General features: G+C 42.0%; 1 protein-coding gene across 1 annotated transcript; it reads right to left on the bottom strand.

The window, feature by feature from the left end:
* Window positions 1–6213: 6213 nt before the first annotated feature.
* Window positions 6214–13278, bottom strand: LOC133849450 (putative mediator of RNA polymerase II transcription subunit 26). The gene is made up of 3 exons (XM_062285550.1): window positions 11572–13278; window positions 10205–10652; window positions 6214–9233 (listed from the first exon to the last, which is right to left on the bottom strand). Exons 1-3 carry the CDS (start codon window positions 12296–12298, stop codon window positions 6467–6469), a joined length of 3942 nt encoding a protein of 1313 aa, XP_062141534.1. The 5' UTR covers window positions 12299–13278; the 3' UTR covers window positions 6214–6466.
* Window positions 13279–15245: the final 1967 nt, after the last annotated feature.

The raw sequence follows: 15245 nt of genomic DNA, 5'->3' as shown, positions 1-15245 counted from the left end.
CAAAAAGGATTAAAAATTGAAGTTCGGTAAATTTTGTCCACAATTTAAGCGACGTTTTTTAAGATAAATTCAATTGAAAAGTTGCTTTATACGAACCATAAAAGAAAGGAGCAAAACTTCACAGTTAAAGCTAAAGTTGATAACTTAGGATTAACTTTGAACTAGAGAAGAAATCAAATAGAACTGATCGATGGTATATATGGTTAGCTCAATCGAGACGTGAGCACGCAACTGTACTTTCGCTTGGGCCAACTTGGCAACTCTTGGCAACGAGTCGCTACCGATTTTGTCGACTTTATAAATAGACTCGGATGAGACAAGACGGAGACGGAGACGGAGACGGAAACGTAAACGAAGGCAAGATGAGAAGAGAGCAAAGAGGATCGCTAGCTGGGGCGTCTCTGTCTGAGATTTCAGCTATATATGTAAAGTGTTTGTGTGTGTGTGTGTGTGTGTGTGTGAGCACATCTATAACATTAGGTTAAGCTTTCTGCTTGGGAAAAGTGTTTTTCATTTCGGTTTTCTTTGTGTGCATGTTTTTTTTTCTTTTTCTTTTTGGTCTTACAAAATTTGTGAAATAATTTCCCTGCTCTGATTTTGTGTTTCTTAGTTCTGTTTTGTTTTTTCGGGGAAACTCGAAACTAATGAGGTCGTCACGTACGCTTATGGGCACGTAGGCGTTGCGTCATTTTTAAGGGGGTGGGGGCGACTCTCTGGATTTTGGGAATGGCTTTTCCCCCCCCCAAAGGCACCTCTGCCGTGATTTTTTTCGCTCTCACTTTTTGAGTTTTTCTGCGAACATACTTTGGCATAAACAAAGCGTTTCCAATCAAAAAACCCGCGAACGTCCGAATTGCATTTTTTCTTCTTCTTGCTCTCTCTCTCTTGCACACTTGAGCGCGCCTCGTGAGTGAGAGGGGCGGGGAGGGGGGAAGGCGAAGAGGTTTGCATTGTATATATAAGAAAACTGAGTTGGTTTTTGCTGCCGCTGTTGTTGTTGTTGTTGTTGTTGTTGTTAGTCTTTGCACTGCGCTCTCGCCGGGCTCTTGAAGACGAAAACCAAAAAACAACAACAACAACAACAACAAAAAAACCGAATTCATTGCGTTGGTTTTTCTTGGCACTCGAATTGGTTCCTCGCCTAGTGCTGCGATTTGAGTTCAAATTTATTTTTGGCAGCATCTTGTGATGCTCTTGTTGTTGTTGTTGTTGTTGGCGCTGGCAACGCTTGCTACCCTCACCTCGGTCTTAGGACAAACGGGGCCACGGGGCAAGCATTACAAACTGGGAAGACGAAGAAACGGAGAAACGGAGAGCAACGAAGAACTGGGATCAGGCCTCTCTGCGCGCCTGCGTCTGTGTATGTGTGTGTGTGTGTGTGAGTTAGTGCATGCGCCGTGTTTGATATCAGAGCTGCTCGCGTCTGTTTGTATAATCCATTTAAAGGTAATTGAACTTAACTCTACGCACTCCATTCACCTATGCAGCTCTTCCCCCTCAAACTCGCTTCACTCACTCACTCTCTGTCTCTCTCTCTCTCGTTCCCTCCTAATACTGCTAATAGAGCCGAGCCCAGCGCAGAGATTGATAAACACAACGACAACGAGAAACCGAGCAAGGTAGAGAGAGAGAGAGAAAATGAAAAAGAGTGCGCTGAAATGAGCGCTATAAATGGCCTAGCCAAAAATAGACCGAAAGAAGCTTTGGCTACACGGCATGGGGTGAGAGTGAGACAGTGAGAGAGCGAGCGAGATCGCAACACAAGCAAAGTGTTCTAAACTTAAAGATGACGAGCGATTTGGTTTTTAATTATAGATTGAAAATGGAATTAGACAAAAGAAATAATTCAAAAGAAGTAAAATTCAAATTCAAAACACAAAGCTAAGCTCGCGAGCTTTTAGGCTCAGCTTGAAGCGGTTTTTGTAGCGAGCTTTACGGCTGCAAGTACAGAAGAGAGACAGAGAGAGAGAAACAGATATCCATATGTACATATGCACTTTGTAACAAATGTGTGCTCCAACAATTAACAAAAAAAAAGCAGCTGCGAGTCCAACTCAAAATGTTTCAACTGTGTGGATATTTTTAGGCAAAAGCATCATAAAAGACGAGAAAAAAAAAAGCAACAACCAAAAAGTTTTCCCACTCGACGCACTATGGTCCAGGAGACCACTTTTTGTGGCATTTATTAATAACTCCTGAACTATATAAGATTTTTTAATGCGGTTTTTTTATTTTAACTAAGGAAGGTCCTTAGAATAAATTTGGAAAAGTAGGCGTGTCCACGCCTACGAGAAATATTTTTTTTTTTTAAGAAAATATTTTTTTCATATGCGGATGATTTAAAAAATTAAGAATTTTATTAACTTTGACCTAGATTTGGAGTGTTATTCCATTAAATTTTCATTATTTTAACTTCTGATCATAAAAAATAGAGTTTTTTGCTGGCTTAAAGAAATTGCTCCTTGACATACGCTCCATATTATTAAAAGGTTAAGACACAATAGAAAATCATTTTTTGTACTCATATCAATTACTACCTATAGCCATTCCATAATTCTTAACAAAAAAAATCAACTTTGCATTTTTTTCTCAACCATAATTTTCATATAACCTATAACTCTGCATTTTTGCAATTGAGGTTATGTTCTAAAAACGCAAATTAAAAAAATTGTGGTCATTTTTGGATGTGGAGACTATATACAATTGATCAAGAATTAATTTATCTACGACACACAATACGTTTCAAGGTCAAACGAGGTCGAAAGACACTTTGTTCAGCTTCTGGAAAATGAGACTTAAGTGCAAATTTGCACTTGCTTGAAGACAAACTTTTACACATCACTACTAAGACATCACAACGACTTGAGACATTTCACATTACAAAACACGTAGTACAAACCCCAATTATTCGAATTCATCACAAATTTTAGTCAAATTAATGTTTTCTTTGAAATTATTGAATATTGAAAACTGCACGTAGAAATGCACTTTTCCACTGCATGTGCTTTTGTTGACAAACAGCTTACTTTAACAGCTGATTTCGCGAAAGTGGCGTCACCTATGCAAATTCTTGGTATGCAACATTGATGGTCAGACTGTTTGTTGTAGAATGCGATCAAAACCTCGATGATATATTAACTTTTAAAAAATGGATTAATGCCAAGTAAAGTGGTCGGCTGGACCATAGTGCGACGCATGGAAAACGATCAAATCTCGAGTTGCGCCATAAGGCAGCAAGGTGTGTGTGTGTGTGTGTGTGTGTGAGGGGGAGCACAAGAGTAGGAGAAAAGAACGGAAAGGGAGAGGGAGGAGGGAGGGATCGCTGTTTGGTTTGCGCCCCAAAAGCCAAAGTTGAAAGCTACAAAATGGGCCGCGTGCAGCGATATAAATTTAGAACAACAATCACACACACATACAAATAAATATACATGTGTGTGTGTGTGCACGCATTTAGATATTTGTATAAGCCACTCACATAAAGAAGCAAGTAGCAAAACTGAAATGATACAAAAATTCCATTGCAGTAAATCGATAACAATTAATTTCAGCGTCAACTGCAAGATGATTGCAAAGCAAGGGCACACACACACACACACACACACACACAACATTCGCACACATACACGAAACCGCGCTCTAAATACAAATACAACTACAACCACAATAAGAAGAATGTGGCGACATTCGTAAGCACGAATCAAGCGCAGAGCCGAAGGCAAGCGCAAGCTTTAGGCAAAGGACAAAGCTCACAACATGCGCACGTTTGTGTGTGTGTGTGTGTGTGTGTGTGTGTGTGTGTGTGCCAAAGCGTGTGTTGATGTCATAACTAACGGCGACGAAAACGTCGCACAAAGCGCAGCCAAGGATAATGCGCCACAGCAACAGCAGCAGAGACAGCGACAAGGCGACAAAGCGACAGCAGCAGCCATAAAGCCCAAACCACACACACACACACATACATTCAAACACTCAAACACTGAGACAGACAGACAGGCAGACACACAGCTGTGAGCCACCCATTTTGAAACACGTTTTAAGACGCATTCAGGGGGGGTTGAAACTAAGTAACAACAACAACAAGAACAATTCGAATCCGGCTCAAGGGAAGCTGCGCATTAAACTGCGAGCCGGGAGCCGAGCTGTGCTGGGGTGGAAACTACAAAACCAACTCACACACACACACACACGCAGTTAGCGAGAAAACAATACAAAGCAACTCCAATTGGATTTTCTACAGCCAAGTAATGCTTCAAGTTTAATTCGAGTTTACAAAAACAAAAAGAGAGCAGGCGACACACACACACACACACACACATACACATACAGACTTTCTCACATTTGTGGTCTCTTAAGCCTGTATGCGAAATTATTTGACAGCATATTGCAGTGATTTTGAGCTAGACTTTGTCGACTTACCACACGCATGCAAGTAATGACACACACACACACACACACACAAAACTCACGCACACACACTCAAACACACGCACTGTGTTGAATGCCTGTTAAGCACGCTGCTCGCTGTTCACTGTTATTGTTTACACTCACAATGTTTTTATTACTCCACATAACATATATTAGTTATTAACAAAATAGTCGCAAGGCTTTCTCTATCTCTCTCTCTCTCTCTGTATGAATTTATGTGTGTCGTCACATACACTGTTAGCTAGACAAACAAATATGCCGAAAAAACAAAACCACAAAAAAAATACAAAATAAAATAAAACACACACACACGCACGCAAAAAAAAAAATATAGATGAAATACGTACGTTGAAAAGGGCGGCGAGCGCGCTGCACAGCGAAACAACAGAATGAAACGAACGAACGAATGAACGCACCGCGTTTAATCGCTGTCGGCAAATGGCCAGAATTTTTGTTGTTGCGCCTCAGTCGCAGTCGCAGCCGCTGCTGCTGCGCTGCTCTGCTCTGCTTGCCTGGCTTGCGCTCGATTTCGATTCCTTTCTCACACACACACACACACGCACACACAGGCATGCGCTTGTTTGGCGCGTGAATTACATTCGAATTTTGATTTCAATTCTTTTTGCACACGCGTTAGAGCGAGATGGTTGCCATACTATACAATAAGCACTTCATGCAATTTTTGTAGTAATTCATTTATTCCCCAACAACAACACTACTTTGCGTTGCGTTGCGTTGATGCAGCAGCACTGTACTGTTATCGTTATCGATAATTTGAGCAGCGCTCAAGGGTCAAGTGTTGCCACTGCTCCTCCATGCTGTGCAACACTTCCGCTAAGCTCCCTCCACACTAGGGGTGGCAACGCTGTTTGAAACGCCTTTTTCGAAATTCGCCAGATCAAAGCCGTGAAAGTAAACAAATATTTGTTTTTTGGTTTTTGTAATCTTGTAAAAATATCATGTATTTATTCAATACAGTATTTGTTATACTTAATCAATTTGGTTGTATTTGCATTACTTGGTAACAATTACAATGATAATAGATAATAAAAAAAAAATATATATATATATATGTATGTATATCTCCATTGATATTAAACTATATTTTTAGTTGCCTGTTTTCCACACTCTTTACGCATTTTTCAATTTGCAGTAATAATATTTAGCCAGTGGACAGAGGCTAGCTTAAAGTGATACAAAAAAAAAAGAGGAATTTAAATAGTAGATGACGATCCAACCAGACATCTGGGTCAATAAACTTAAAACTATGATATAGACGACAAAGAAAAAAGAAACGGAAATTAAAAGTTAAAATTACATAGTATGTTTGTTTCATTTCTATAGTTATTAGCTTCTCTCATCTCTGGTTTGACTTAACTAACAAAATAAATACTTTTCGACATCTTAAATAACGATTTCACATGATAATGAGATGATAATAATGATTAATTGCTACAGAGAAATTTAGTTGTTCATTTGTGTTTGTGTGTGTGTAAAGCTTTGGATGCTAAATTTTTAACCTGCTGTTGCTTAATGCAAAATTCCAAAAAAATATATGTTTGTAGTATATATTCCATGTAAATGTTATGCGCTCTTATCATTATTATTATTATTAATTTACTCTGCACTTTTCATTAATTTCTATGCTTATCTCGATATAAATATATACACATATACACATGTTTATACAGGACTATATATATTGTGTATATGTATATGTATGCATGTATCTTAAGTAATTTGTATGTACAGTGAGTTAATGTATGTGTGTGTGTGTGCTCTTACAAATTTTGGCTTTTTTGTTTTTTTTTTGTTGTTTGTTACAAAAACAATAACAATAGTTTGAACCAATCATTGTTTTGTTCTCACTTCGCACTTTCATCTAAACTATTTAGTTTCTTCTTTTTCTTTTTCTTTTTCTTTTTGTTTAGCAATTTGTACTTGAAATTTTGAATCGCCCCTCCAAAAAACGACAACTCTCCAGCCCTCGTATCTTGGTTGGCGCTCTCTCTCTCTCTCTCTCTCTTCGCTCTCGCTGCTCTCAGCGTCGGCGCGGCTGCGCAGCTGCTGCTGCCGCTGTTCGACTGCGAGCACTATAACAGCTGATGGCTGTGACAAGCGATGCCATTTCACTGCTGCTGTTGTTGTTGGTGGTGTTGTTGGTGTTGTTGGTGGTGCTGCTGCTGCTGCGCAGCGACCAACGCTTGGTCAAATCGGATGCTGCTGCCATCGCTGCCGTGTAGGCGCGCGTTCCAATCGCCAGGGTCGGTATAACGGCATTCAATTTCTTTGGCGACGGCGGCGGTCGCGCTGCAATGCCGCCGCTGCACGATTGCAGACGCGTCGGTTTGCTAAACTGACTGATGCCGCTGCCGCTGCTGCTGCTGCTGCCGCTGCCGCTGACGACGCTGCTGCCGCTATCGCTGTTGCCGGCACTCAATGTGCTGCGTCGCAAGCTGCGTCGCTGCTCGCGCTCTTCGTTGCTGCGTCGCAGTCGACGCGCGCTCGCTGCCTGCGCCGACGTCGTCGATGTTGTTGTTGTTGGCGTTGCCGGCTTGTTGAAAGTGTGACTAGCTTTGCCATTGACTTTACCATTGTTGTTGTTGTTGTTGTTGTTGCTGGGGCTATCGTTCTTCTTGTTGTTGTTGTTGCTGTTGCTGCTACTGCTGCTGGGGCTGGCGGCGACGTTGTTGTTGGCAACTGAGGTCGCATTGCGCGTGCGCAGCGTTCGTTTGGTCAAATCCAAGTTGCCCAGCTGCGCCAACTGACAGATGCTGCTGCGCAGCTGACGCTTGTTAACGCTGCCGACGCCGCCGTTGGCCAAACCGACGCTGTGACTGCGACGCGTCATCATAACGCCGCTGCCGCCGCCGCCGCCGCTGCTGCTGCCGCTGCTCACAACGCTGCGTCGGCGACTGTTGCTGCTGCTGCTGCCATTGGCTGTGTTGCTGTTGTTGCCAGCGTTGTTGTTGCTGTTGATGTTGCTGCTGCTGCTGCTGTTGTTATTGTTGTGACTGTTGCTGCTGCAATGCGGCGATGTTTCAGTGTTGTTGCTGCTGCTGCTGTTGTTGTTGTTGTTGTTGTTGTAGGCAATAATTGCAGCTGCCGCGGCGCTAATAAACGATTTGCTTTTGCTGCTGCTGTGCTTAAACAATTGCCGACGTCGCGTTTGCATGTGCTGATGATTCTCATTGGGCACATTGCGATAGCGACGCATTTGCCGCCTCAGCTTTGGTTCGCTGTGCAACTGTTGTTGCTGCTGCTGCTGCAACGGCAACTGTTGCTGCTGCTGATGTGACGCTTGCAACAGTTGCTGCGGTTGCTGCTGCTCCACAGCGTTGCTTGGCTGCGTTTTGTTTTCATCCGACTCCGGCTCTTGCTCCATTGCGTTGCTGCTGCTCGCCAGGGGCGTTGGCGTCGGCGTCGGCGTGGGCGTGGCAGGCAGTGTAGAGCTCACTTCGTTATCCTGCAACGTTGCCACATTGTCGCTCCAAGGTGGCGCATACACAAACTCTGGCTGCGATGAGCTCGAACTCGAGCTGGCTTCAACCAGCAACAGTTGCTGCTCGCGTTGCTGTTGTTGTTCGCGCTCCAACGCCAACTGTTGCTCCTCATCGCGCTCCTGCTGCAACAAAGCATTCAACGCCAACAACTCGGCCGGTTGCTCCACATACGTTGTTGTCTGCTGCTGCCATCTGCTGCTGCTGCTATTGGCAACCTGTTGCTGCTGTTGTTGTTGTTGTTGTTGTTGCTGCTGTTGTTGCTGTTGTTCGTGTCGCGTCTCGAGCTGTGTGAGCGAGTAGCCTTCTTGTTGCTGATAGCGTTGCTGCTCCTGCAGTATTTCCTGCATGCTGCTGCTGCTGCTGCTGTTGTGCAGCTGCTGTTGCTGCTGCTGCGATGGTTGCTGCTGCTGGTCTGTCTGATGCTGCTGCTGTTGCTGCAGCTGTTGCGATTGCTGCTGCTGCTGCTGTTGCTGCTGATGTGAACGCGCCGCCTGCTGTTCATCGAGCAGCGAATTGTACGATTCGGCAAAGCTATATTCCGTTGTGGCCACAACTCCAGCACTGCTCACATAACTCTGATAGCTGTGCTCCAATTCGTTGGCATACATCGATGACTCGGTCACTTCGTGCTCCATTTCCATCATCTGCTGCTGCTGCTGACGATGCCGCAATGTCGCTGGCATTGGCATTGGCGTTGATGTTGTTGCTTGCTGCTGCCAGGTGGTCATCGATTTGCGCCAGAATTTACTGTGCTCCATCACGTGTTCCATCTCATCGTCCACATCCTGGTCGTGCTCGTGTTCTTGTTCCTGCTCCTGTTCGGTCTCGTACTCGTCCTCGATGTAATAGTCAAAGTTGCGATACGGCTCCGGCGGCAAATGTCGCTTGGCCAAGGCACTGTACGGCGTCTCGTGCAGATATTCCTTCTCCTCAATGCTGGCGCACAAATCTAACTCGTGTTCCAATTCAGCAGCACTGCTCGGATACTTGTTCTCCGTATCCATTGGCTCTATACCCAACACATCTACGTCAGCCTCTTCTCCGTCTTCATCTTCCTCTGTGGTTGGCGTCGTTGCCGTGGACTCGGCTGCTGGCGTTAGTATCACAGTTACCACGGACGTGTTGTCGGCACGCATCTTTTTGGTTGCCCACGTTTTGAGGGCTTTGTCCACCAGGGCCTTGCTGGGATTCATCACGTCCTGTTCCTGCATGCTCTCACCGATAATGTGCTTCTCGCGCACCGAATCCACCGCCTCCTGTGCTGTTATCACATTCCACAGTCCATCTGTGCCGAATATGAGGCATCTGCAATGTGAAAAGAAAGCGTTTTAGCCACGAATTCATACAAAGGCGTTAATGGGAAGCCCATTAAGCTGCTGCGAAGCTTTAAAGCTAGCTTTAATATGCTTTTTAAAGCTTGCAACAACAAATACCAAGTGAACTTGAGTTGTTTTAAGGCTTGCATGCGCTTTTTAAGTGGTGTTAACAGGATTCTTAATCTGAGGAGCTTTTAAGCTACCTTCAATGTGCTTTTTAAAGCAAAAAAGCTTGCAAAACAAATATCAACTGACTTATTAAGTGGCTAATTCATTTGCAAATCTTGGTCGACTGACACAATATTTTAATGCATGAAAGAAAGCTGATCAAAAACCTTTACTAAGTGAACTTTTATTCCTTTGAAAGCCTGCATGCGCTTTTAAAGTGGTTGATTTAGTTTGAAATCTGTGTCGAAAAAACTTTAACATGCAGACCCCTTAGCAAAGAATTCAAAGCAGGGAGTTAAAGTTTTTAAGCTGTTCAAAAGCTTTTAAACTAGCTTCAAAATGTTTTTTAACACATAGAGCTTGTAAAACAAATACCAAGCGTGCTTTAGTTGTTTTAAAGCTTTCATGCACTTTAAAATGGCCTATTCAATTATCATCTTGGTAGACTGACACAATATAATAAATCATTAATGCAAGCTGCCTAAAACCCTTACTAAGTGAACTTTCAACTTGATTTAGTTTACAATCTATGTCTATAAAGCTTACGTCATATTGACAAAGGTTTTAACATGCAAACGCAAAGCTGCTTAATCAATTAAAAAGCCGTTTTGAACAATCTTAAAGCTTTCAGTGTTTGATTCAATAAAACATCTTTATCGACTAAGTTATTAATGAACAACAACTTTTAATACTCAACTCCAAAACTGCCTAACTAATCATAAGCCTTTGCAAGCGTTCAATTGAATTGACTCAAAAGCCATTTAGGAGCTTTAAAAGCTCCTGTGTACTCACCTGAATGTATTGGGATTAATTTTGACCACCTTAACATCGGGATCAGGACTAACGACAAATTCGTTGCACCGAGAATTATAACTCCAGAGATCCCCCAGTGAACGGGCAACAGCCAAAAAGGGAATATCATCGACGACAGTTCGCTGGCGAATGGGACCACGATGCATTGGATCGCGGGGACGATTCCACACGACGCGTGGCACACCCGATTTGATGGCCACCTGACCGCCGGAACGTTGGATTCGTGTCTTTTCCGCCATCGATTCGGGCTTGTGATCTGTCGTCAGTTGCTTTGCGCGCCAGCGACGCTCGTTGGGATTCTGATAGCCGAGCACAATGCCTGAATCGCCCACATGACCAATGTAAATCTTTTCGCGTCTCATAAACGCAACCGTTGCTGTGGTCCCAGCGGTGCTTAAATGTCCGTTTGCAGTGCGCGGCCATTTTTCTGCAAACAAAAATAATGCAAAATTAATTCACATTCGTTCAAAATTACTTACTATAGTATTATATTTAGTGAAGTATTCAAGTTATCGGATTTTCAAAAACCGATAGAAATTGCAAAACAAAAATTAATCGCATTAATTATCGATAGCAAAACAGCTGCCAGTTGACCAATGCAAAATGAAAATACAACAATAAACTGCTGCTAAAAACAGCCGCAATTTGTTGGCAATGACAAAATGAAAACATAAATAACAAATTCATACTGTCCTCAGTCAATAATAATCTTTAGCGTATTGTTCTATGTTCATTAAACAGCTGTTATTGGTTGGCAACGAATATTTCGAATAATTTTCAAAATAGGAAAAATAAAGGGTCAATCTATTTCATGGAACAGCAAAATTAAATGCTACTGCTTCATACAAATTAATAGTTATTTCATCGAGTGGATAAACTTTCAAAAATATTTTAAAATGGGTTTGAAATGAACGCTTACGCGCGCCCAATGTAAACAGGCTATTTTAAAAGTAAATTGTTGAGGTTGCGATTTCAATCATATCTTAAGTGGCTTGTGACGTCATGTGACTGCGAAAAGAAAGCAACCTTATAACTGACCAAATGCTTTCGTGATGTTATCTGCATCGTCAGAAGATAGAGTGGTCTCGCTCTAACACATAGCCATACCATTTATCACTGCTTAGCGGGGTTGCCATTGTGGTGGTGGTGGTGCAAAACATATGGCAAGTCTGTGGAATATTCCACACTCACACACACGCACACAACATACGCAAAGAGCGCTCGGCGCTCAGTCAGCAATCGATAAACGATTATATGTGTTGTATATTTTTGTTATGTACAATACAACTGTGTGTTTATAGTACAACCACACACAATATGTACATATATGCATCTCGTTCACTCACCTTGCTCCCGCCACATGGCAAAATGAGTGCCAATGTAGCCTTCGCGTATGGCGCGCAACACATCCTCATCGTTATCGGACCAGAATTGTTTTTGTTTCACAATCTCCAACATGAGATGCTCCTTGGCAAAAAGTGCCGCCTCGGTGCCGCCATGTCCGTCATAGATGCCAAAAAATGCGTATTCCAATTCATGGGTTAGCGGCGACTCTTGATACGCCACCGAAAATTGATCCTCCATATATTTGCGACCACCCTGACTACATTGTCCCGTTACTCGCATATTGACTCCCAATGTGGGAGTCGTTGGCACTGCAGCAGCTGTCTCCTTGCTGCGTTTACTGCCGCTGTTGCCGCCTCCCTTGCAGCGCGTTGTGGAAGAATTGCTGCTGCTGTTGCTGCCACTGCTGTTGCTGGAGGTAGGCGAAGGCGATGGTGATGGCGCATCCTCCTCCATTGGATCGCTGCGCGTTGCTCGCGAGTGAACAACAACATCAAGCAGTGTGTTATTGTTGTTGGTGTTGTTGTTCACCCGGGAGCAACGCTGTTGTGGTGCTGTGGACTCGACGCCGACGCCACCAGCATCCGGATTGGAACTGGCATCGTCGGTGTAATAATTGATCACATCGTATTCCACATGCGCTACATCGCGTTCAGTTTCCACAAGACATCTGTTGTTGTTGTTGCTGCTGCTGCTGCTGTTTGTTGTGGTCTGCATACTGGGTAACATTTTTGCATTTAGAGATGAATAGCGTGGCTGTGGGGGGTAAGGTTGTAACCGGCGCCCGCTTTGTACTTGTTTTGGTTTTGTTTATATTGCTGCTTCGTCTTCTTCTTCTTCTGGTCGACCGTTGTTTTTGTTATTGTTGTTGCATTTGTCTTTCACAGCAGTGTTGTAATTTCTTGTGACATTTGGCACTCGCACTCCAATATTGGCTGCAACCTGCGCGTTGTCTCGCTCTCACATAGGTCGCTGGCACAATGTGTGTGAGCGGTTGCACTGCTGTCTCGCCCTTTGTTTGTCTACGCTGGGCGTGCGTGTGTGTGTGTGTTTCTGTAGTATTTTTGTTGGTCGGTGTATGTGTGTGTGTGTATTTGTAAGCAGCTTCTGCCTCTGACTGCTTCTTACTTTTTGTTTTTTTTTTCTCTCTCTCCTTCCTATCGCTGGTATTTTGAATTTTTGTATTGTGGCAATCACCGCCAATATAGTTTTTTCTTCTTTATACCGTCTGTTACAGTTTATTCTCCGTCGACTTGTATATATTCTGATACTTAATTACAGCAAAATGATGGAAAATAAGCACTCAATGCCAGTTGCAGTTTCACCTTGATTGGAAACTTGGATTATGCGCGCGCTTTGCAAACGAAACGCAAACAAAACTCGTTTGCAGCCTCTTATATTTTGTTTTTTTTCAAATTTGATAGATTTTGTTGTTGTCGAGTTTGTTGTTGATGCCGTTGGTGCAGCAACGGTGTTCTTTCCCTTTGGATATGCAGTTCTTGTAGTCGTCGTCGAGCATTTTCATTACTTAGAATATTTTTCGAAATGAGCACGTACACACACACCACAGCAAATTGTTAATAACACAAAAAACGAAATCAAATAGAAAGCAAGCGAACGAACGAACAAACGAACGAACTGAGAGGCAGCAGAGTTGTAGCAGTAGCGTAAGTTTGACGGGAAAAAAAACAACTGAACTGAGCGCGCTGCGACTTGTTTTGTGCTGCCAACTCACAAAATAAGCGGGCGCTAAACAAGCAGCAAGAAGCAGGGCAGGCAGGCCACTCTGGCACACACACACATATACGCATGCTCACTTGGTATATACACACATGCACACAGGGTGTATATACATACACATGCACACATCCGTTCGTATGTTTGGTTGTATGGGAACCTGGCCTGGGTTGCCAGATTACTTGAGAGTAGAAAAATTGTGAAATTGCTGCTTTAATAGACACACAGGGTTGCGGTGACGAGGCGAGATCTAGTATGCTTATGTCAGGTTTGCGTAACCCCCACTAAGGTTGGCGCGTTGCTTTTCTAGTTCGAAGTGTCAGACATGTCACAAAATATGCGCAAAATAATTAACTTTCAAAAATATTAACTCTATTTTTAAGAATCTTTTAAATACATAATATTAAAGTGAAATTTCTTTGAAACGCAATACGATTAAAATATACTATAATATATTAGATGGTGGTGTATGTCGCATATAATCAATATTATTTCATAATACATATGTAAACATAATATTATTTTCTATAATTGAGAAAAACATTTTTTTTTTTAGAAAAAATATTTTTTTTCTATTAGTTTATTGTTATCATGAATGTGTATATTCCCAAATAGATCGAGGAACTTTAAAAAAAAAAAAGACAACTGCTGGCTAATGGCCACACCCTGCATAGTCACAATCTGTACGCCTATCTGGCAGCCCTGAAATATTAGTCATCGGCAGCGCGCGCTTCAATGCTCTTGCATATTGTTGCTGCGTTGCGGGTTTTATCCCACACTCGCTTACACAAACACACACACGCTCGCATTACCGCTGTATGTACTAATATATCTGACACTAATAGCTAGCAGCACACAATATGGTGTACTCGCTCGCACTCATGAGCATAGCGCTTGTTAATGATTACGACTGGCAACTACAACTACAACTAGTAGTCATCGTCGTGCTGCTTTCGCTTGAGCCATTGTAAAATGAACAAACGAAAATTTCCAATTTTAATGTCAGACCATGCACACATGGTGGATATAACAATATACACGTATTTATATACAAACGTGTATGAAAATGCACATAAGAAGGATTATACTTGCTTTAAAAATAAATAATGTTTTACGCTCTTGGCATGGAGCAATACTTGCAGTCGTATAATCGGAAAATGCAATTTTGAATATTCGTTTCAATTTTTTGAGATCGAAACTGGAGGGCAACACTTAAAGCGATAGCAACCCTAAAATTGATGTGCCGATTACTTTTTTTTTATTATTAGCTTATTGATACTACTCTTGTGTATGTGTGAATGCCAAAGCGTTAATTCTTCTCATCAAAAGAAATGATACTGTATTAAATCAGAATATGTTACATAATTTTCTGTAAAATGGGTAGCATGCATAGTTTTATTTATTTTTCTTCGTATATACAATTAGCTTGTTTGGGTTTTCATGTAACTTAATAATTAGATACGCTATTTAAGTTATTCAACATTTCAAAAAATTTCGCTTTACAACACTAATACATGATCAGTGTTATAAGTTGTTTTTGTTTTCACAAAAAATTCAAATTTATCTTGAAATTATAAAATACGTGTTATAAATAATAGTGTCATATTTATTTAATAACAAAATAATGGATAATAGATAATCGAATTAAACGAATGGTTAGGATGTTTTCACAACAATTTGAATTGTCTTATTGGCGCCATTCCGCTGTTGTCACTAAATACAACCCTGTAGCTATGGTAATCCCCAGTGATGCCAGTACTCAGTCACTCACACGATTCAAAGTAACGAGTACACGTCACATGTCTTCTTTATTTTAGTATCACGCGTCATTTTTGAATATTTGTGAGATTTTCATAATGCACAATTATATAACACTATTATTTAATACTTTTTCATTGAATTGAAGTGTTGTCTGTTGCGAAATGTTTGAACAAAGTTC

Source organism: Drosophila sulfurigaster, chromosome X (assembly GCF_023558435.1).
Source record: "Drosophila sulfurigaster albostrigata strain 15112-1811.04 chromosome X, ASM2355843v2, whole genome shotgun sequence".
Lineage (NCBI taxonomy): Eukaryota > Metazoa > Arthropoda > Insecta > Diptera > Drosophilidae > Drosophila > Drosophila sulfurigaster.
The sequence above is the reverse complement of the archived record's forward strand: the minus strand, read 5'-3'. Positions and strand labels throughout refer to the sequence as shown.